Source organism: Poecilia latipinna, unplaced genomic scaffold (genome assembly GCF_001443285.1).
Source record: "Poecilia latipinna isolate Pla-1442-1.1 unplaced genomic scaffold, P_latipinna-1.0 Scaffold1467, whole genome shotgun sequence".
Classification (NCBI taxonomy): domain Eukaryota; kingdom Metazoa; phylum Chordata; class Actinopteri; order Cyprinodontiformes; family Poeciliidae; genus Poecilia; species Poecilia latipinna.
This window is the reverse complement of record NW_015114083.1, coordinates 31,894-38,250: the sequence shown is the minus strand read 5'-3', so window position 1 is coordinate 38,250 and position 6,357 is coordinate 31,894. Positions and strand designations below refer to the sequence as shown.

The 6,357-nt window shown below is 38.2% G+C and overlaps 2 protein-coding genes across 7 annotated transcripts in view; both read right to left on the bottom strand.

Annotated features, from left to right (window-relative positions):
• LOC106962849 (WD repeat, SAM and U-box domain-containing protein 1-like) overlaps window positions 1–1,322 on the bottom strand; it is a 28,798-nt gene extending 27,476 nt beyond the window's left edge. For 2 of the 3 annotated variants that reach the window (XM_015057494.1, XM_015057496.1), the window contains exon 1: window positions 517–1,322. In XM_015057494.1, coding sequence (XP_014912980.1) covers window positions 517–914 — 398 coding nt within the window. In that variant the 5' untranslated portion in view covers window positions 915–1,322. The remainder of the gene's footprint in view (window positions 1–516) is intronic. The other variant, XM_015057495.1, reaches the window with a different exon arrangement.
• Window positions 1,323–1,872: 550 nt separating this feature from the next.
• The window catches only part of LOC106962850 (bromodomain adjacent to zinc finger domain protein 2B-like), a 35,589-nt gene continuing 31,104 nt past the window's right edge, over window positions 1,873–6,357 (bottom strand). For 3 of the 4 annotated variants that reach the window (XM_015057497.1, XM_015057499.1, XM_015057500.1), the window contains 9 exons: window positions 5,802–5,967; window positions 5,503–5,658; window positions 4,520–4,677; window positions 4,222–4,427; window positions 3,921–4,056; window positions 3,533–3,670; window positions 3,165–3,433; window positions 2,898–3,041; window positions 1,873–2,218 (listed from right to left, as the gene is read on the bottom strand). In XM_015057497.1, coding sequence (XP_014912983.1) covers window positions 2,071–2,218; window positions 2,898–3,041; window positions 3,165–3,433; window positions 3,533–3,670; window positions 3,921–4,056; window positions 4,222–4,427; window positions 4,520–4,677; window positions 5,503–5,658; window positions 5,802–5,967 — 1,521 coding nt within the window. In that variant the 3' untranslated portion in view covers window positions 1,873–2,070. The remainder of the gene's footprint in view (window positions 2,219–2,897; window positions 3,042–3,164; window positions 3,434–3,532; window positions 3,671–3,920; window positions 4,057–4,221; window positions 4,428–4,519; window positions 4,678–5,502; window positions 5,659–5,801; window positions 5,968–6,357) is intronic. The other variant, XM_015057498.1, reaches the window with a different exon arrangement.

The window sequence follows — 6,357 nt, the reverse complement described above, 5'->3', positions numbered from 1 at the left end:
ATGAGGGTCACTTACAGTGTTGGAGGGAGCCACACTTAGTATTTTTGTAAGATGAGTAAAAATACTAAGATGTAACATTTAATTCTATATTTCTTAATCAAAGGTTATTTCATTATATTTACATTATTGTGGTTCAGGTTCGTTTTTTGGGCCTGCTGACTTCAATTAAACATTTGATTAGCATCCATAATTAAACTAAATTAAATCTGGATGACCTCCTGCTGACCTTTGGAGTCATCTATAGGATACAAAAAAAATCTGTATTTTTTTTCTCTTTCTGCCGATATGTTTTATTTTGGCCTTTACAATTATCTAGCAAGTGGGGCAACAATGGGGTGTTTAAAGAGGTTGTTCATTTTTTTTTGAGGAAAGTACAAAAAAAAATGAATGGATGAAGAAATGTTACTGTTGTGATAACATGGCACATTTCCAGCAGTGTCAGCAGTGGACACGTCTACATCATTTAAGAGTACTTTCAGACAAATACGGTCTGGTATCAGAAACGAGGAAGTATACCTGCGTAGTGTCTTGGAAGGGAAGTCCCAGAGGGCCACGGTGCCATCACAGGCACCCGCCAGCAGGAGGCAGGAGTCCGGCGCCAACGCGCAGACTCGGAGCGGACTGCGGCCCGGGTGCTCCACCGCCGAGAGTAGCTCACCTGTCTCCGAGCTCCAAACTACGATGGAGCCGTCCGTGGAGCAGCTTAGCAGGTAGCTGCCGCAGGAGCTGAAGCAGCAGCGGTGAACCCCGTAGCCGTGACCCGTCAGAGGAGAGAAGGGCAACTCCTTAAAGTCCGCCGTGCTATACACCCGGATCGTTTTATCAGCTGATCCGGTCACCAGAGTAGACTGAGAGAAGGCACAGCAGCTGATCTCGTCTGTATGATCTCGAATTGTACGAATTAAAGAGACCATGTTGGCACCTGTCGACTCTGGCCGTAAATCAGTCTCAGGGTGGCGCAAATGGTCCGAAAGTACAAGCAGGAAGAAGCTATTCTACTTTCTGCCTGCTGTTCTGTCGCTGTTTGAAAACTGACAAATGTCCAGAAAGTGAAATGAGGCCCTTGTTCGTTAATAAGTATGTCCTTGCTTCCGCCTACAGCACACCAATAAAATTTATCTTGCTTGTTATCAGTCTTGTGACGGTTCGTCATTGCATTACACAATGTTCATAGTTGACTCAATAAAACAGAAACCGGGAGTTATACAAAGATTTGTCCCCTTTAATTTCCTAAATTGCTGTTAAAACAAATGAGTGAAAAATAGACAGTTTTAGAATCTAGTTCACAGTTAAAAACTACTTCAAGATACAATCCAGTGGTGTTTTCCCATCAAATCTAAAAGAGAATAAATATAAATTTAAAAAAACAAACAAAAAAAAACCTAATCCTCTGCATAATTTGGGTCACTGAAATCGGCTGATTGGTTCACAAAAGCAGGCAGAAGAGCAGTTTTAGTTTTACATATTTTGGCACAGATTCTGAAACTGTGGATAATATAAGTATGATCAGCATCTGTGAAACACTGACTAACATACGTTTTCTGTGAATTTGCCACTTCCCTAGAAATCATCAATGAATTTGGTTATTCCAGTCTGTTCTGCTGCTCCTCCTAAGCTAATTTTCATGTGTTTTGTTGTGGCCAATTTTTTTGGGGAATCTATTCATGCAGCTACCCGTCTGTGATAGTAATCCTGTGGTTTACATGTAGTTCTGTCGGCCAGAGTCAAATAGTTCATGTACTTTGTATATCACATTTTCTAAAAAAAAAAATATTTGTGAAATCCAATACCCAATGACAAGAACTTCAATATAATATTTAAAAAAAAAACACATACATCGTCTTGATAAATTAGATTTCTGACAACACTGGGTTCAGGATTAAGTATTTTATTAAATGAAGTATTCAACACAAGTAGACATTCCACAAGTCTTTTCCGTTACCTTTATTGACTCTGCACATCAGTGTTTACAAAAGGTGTGCGATCTTTTCAAAAGTTAAAGTCAGAGCTTTAATTACAAAGAATAATACGGTTATTGCTGTGTCAAATGTGGTGTTTTTTTTTTTTTTTTCAATGCAGTAACTCGGTCCATCGTTTGTCAAAAAATCTCTTCATCCTGTGGCCGGCTCGTCCAATTTCAGAGTCATCTTCGTTAAACTTTTGACAGTTATCAAAAACCAGGTTCACATCAATAACAAAGTTCTCCTGATTTAAATACCTGTAATCATAAAAGAACAGTTTAATTTACACACCAAACTTTTATATGTAATTATTTACTGTGCCTTGCAAAATTATTCCAACCCTTTGAAGTTTATTAAAATGTTGAAAAGTTTAATGTATTTTAATGATTTTTTTTTTTTAGATGGATCAGCTTCAAATGGGGCATAATTTTGAAGTGGTTTTAAAAACAATGTTTTCAACTGGCTTTACACTAACCCAAAACCCAAAAATCAATAGTAAATATGATTCAATTCAGTTTTGCGTTAGAACATAAATATTCTTTTTAGGCCTCGTAAGTTTGTTTGAGAACATTATTGAACATCATCAAGATAGAAGGAATATACCAATCCCAAACATACAGCAATGCAAGAATTTAGATCAGAGCATAATTATACATCAGAACTGTTCAGTCAAAGTACACTTTTCAGACTATTTGTAAAAAAAAAAGAAAAAAAAGTATTGGAAACTATAGAACATTTTCTTTTTAATTATGCACTACTTTCAATTTCACATCACATAAAACTAAGGGTTTTATGCGACCAACTCACTGAAAATTGCTTCTGTAATGTGACATAATGTGGAAAAGTATGAGGGACATAGATACTTTTGAAAGGGAGTGTATATACACATTTATATATGCTTATATATATATTTGGCACAATGATATTAATACTTACATGTTGTTGATGAGTTTTTCCTTAATAGTAAAGAAGTCCATTGGTTTCTTGATTACTTTTCTGTATCCAGGGACAGACTTGAGCTTAACCGGTCTCAGAAAGGGCCAAGCGTCCTGATGGGCCTCCAGCTCAGCCAGCAGCACTCTGAAGGGCAGAAACAGCTGGTCATCCTTTTTCGATTAAGTTTCACTTTCTTGAACTAAATATTATGGTTGTTTTATACAAAAGAAGACAACTGCTGTATGTTCTGAATGTGCATGTACATACCGACACACAGCCAGCTCACTGTTGGGTGTTTTGGCCCTTTTTGCACAGGAAACAAGGCTGTCAATCCTGGGCTCAGAGCTGCCTTCTCCTTTCCTCTTTTTGAACTCCTTGGAACCTTTTCTTGGCATGTTGTTGCTGCTGGCAACCTCCTCACTGACATGCTCTCCCTTCACAGATGGCTTACAGTTTTGTTTTACCTCACTGCTTTTGTGCTTTCCTCCAGCTGTTTGGCTTTGTTGCTCCCCGCTGGGAGGGATTTGACCACTTTCCTGAGTGACGGAACACAGAAGATTTTAGAGGATCTAAAAATGCACCATCTGTCCATTGAAAATCAAGAACAAATTGTCAAAAAGGAATCATTCACTCACACAAGAAGAACAAAACCATGCTCCGGCAGGTACCATGGTTATCTTTGGATTATGGCAGTACGTGTGGCAGCCTTTGTCACAGCCATCGCACAGTAAAAGTAGTTCATCGTTGTCTCCTTTTTGACAGAGCTGGCACTGCTGATAAAACAAAAATATAAAGACAAATATGCAAGATCACTTTGCAAAGTTTCAAATGATAATTAAAATGCTTTTATCATGACTGTTAACATTTCAGATGGTAAAGCATTAATCTATTAAAACAGCCTATTTTCAGATAGCTCAGAACAAATCACTTTATTAGGGATTTTTACAAAACACTTGCTCCTTAGTGTAAGTGTTGCAATTTTTTTTAATGTATAACCAAAGAGAGATATCAGGGAAAACCAACCACTTTCATGACGTCTTGTTTCCAAACAACAGATTTCTGCAGATGCTGAATGCAAAGAGACAGCTGAGCTGAACTGCGGATTTTACCGAGGGCTTTATGCCACCGTCTCATTCCAGGAGCCACCTCCTGCTTGTTGCTGTAAAGAGACAATATAAGACTCATTGGAGAATTAAAACAGAATAAGCAGCAGCCCATATAGTTTTTAGTTACAAAGCAGCATCCATAGTCTCACTTTACCTCAAATATAAACATGATAATCACATTGTGCTGTCAGACCAGAGGTGTGTAGTTTGAGGTCTACCTTCGCTCAATGTTCCTCTCCAGGTGTGCAAGCTTGATGACTGCTACGTCAAGAAGACTGTTGGAGCGTCGCATCAACAAGCCTGAAAGTCTCTCCTGTCGAGTTTCTTCCCATTTTTTGTTGTCCAAAGAAACGGAAGACAAGGGCTCGTGTTCAAAACAGACCAGATCGTCACTGTTGTACTGGGGCTCACTGGGCATCCAACCCTAAAGTAGGTACATTTGTGCATTATAACCATTATGGTGTTGTAGGAATCTTATTTTATTTTGGAGTTTATGAATCAGACACAGATGCATACCTGAATGTGTAAGTTGGCAGATAGGACATTTTTCTCCAGAGCTTCTACCTGCAGCAGCAGATTGCCGTCAACCTCAACGGCTCGCTGTTCAACACACCAGCCTTCAAAAATCTCCCTGCTTATCTTCTGCTTTTCTGGGTCTTTTGTGTCAAATTCTGCTGCCACAGACATGGTAAAATATTTTAGGATCTACAGTCAACTTGCAAAGCCTTGCAAAAGTATTCATATCCATTGAATGTCTTTACATTACAGCCACAAATCTCAGTATATTTTAATGGGATTTTATCCAACAAATCAGCATGGTATAGTATGCAACTGTGAAGCAAAAACGAAATAATTGGTTTTATAATATTTGTTAACTACAAAAGAAGAGCTAGAAAATGAGGTGTATTTGTATTTAGCTTCTTTGAGGCAAACTTTCAGCAAATTTTTTGGGTTATGTATCTAGCAGGTTTGCATGTCTAGAAAATGAAAACTGTACTCATTGTTTTTTGTTTTTTTTTGTAAAAAAAATGTTTCAAGTGGAGTCAGATTAGATTAAATGAATCTGCTAACACAAATGTTTGAGTCTTGCCAGATAATCACCTGGATTTACGCTTGGACTTTGAGTGGGCCGTTCCAACACAAGAGTAAGTTTTGATAAATCTTTACATTGGGTGAATGTTTGGAGTCATTGTTCAATGAACACCTGTCCCAGTTTCAAGTCTTTTGCAACGACTAACAGGTTTTCTTCACCTGGCTTCTAAAGCTTAGCCATTTGTCCCATTGTGGTAATTTGGCACCAATATTCCACGTAGAGACGACACCCTTCATCCATCTTGTGTTTCACGTGCACACACATCCCTAACTTGTGCCCTGACTTGTTTAACAAATGTATTTTGATAATAAGTGATATGAATACTTTTTCAAGCCAATGCAATTTGTGCATCTCAAAATATAAAATTTCAGCTTGTTCATATATTATTAGTTGAAGTTTAAATTACCATTTGCTCGGTTGGCGTAGATCTGGCTCGTATGCTCCATATTTTTTTGGATCTGTTTCTGCAGCCCCCTCTCTCTGATACCCCGGTTATGAAGAGAATTGACCAGACTCTGCAGGTTCTCCACATCTGAAATTCTCCACCAGCCTCGCAGCATCTCTGCCAAAACATGCATGCAGATTTAACGATTCTTCAAGTTTTTTCGGGCTGACAACTATCAAATTATCACAGTGTGTATATCCTGATGGCTTTTTAGTCCACGATACTTAACTTCCCACATACCAGAGAGGTTTCTCTCTTACCTTCAGGAACTGGCTGAGGACAAATGTAGTCCTGAGCCTTGGCTACCTCCAGAGGAGAGAATGACGCACAAGCAGGCTTGTTATTCAGAGGCTCTGTGGTCTCACTCTTGTCGACAGAGTTGCAATCTGCCAGACAGAGGTCCTCATCTCGATTACCCTCTGCTTCCTGGGAGGTTAGATCCAGCAAAGAGGTTATAGAGGAGGCAGAGAGGGACAGGCTGGAACTTGTTGCTGAGCTGAACATGTCATACAGTGTCAGACTGCTCATATGAATGCCAGACTTTACTTTACTGAGATGATAAAATGCACAGTACAAAAGTTTGTTTCACTTCACATTACACACAGCAAAAGTAAAAATGTCATTTTAAGTATTAAAATAAAAATGTTAAAATTCACATTTTGCAAGTGTTTGCACATCAATTTGGGTCTCTACTGCAACCAGAAATACCTCTAACACTTAAAAAAAAAAAAAAAAAAAAAAAAAAAAAAAAAAACCCACACTTTTTTTTGAAAAAAAATTTTGATTTTTTTTTTTTTTGAAGAAAAAAACCTTTTT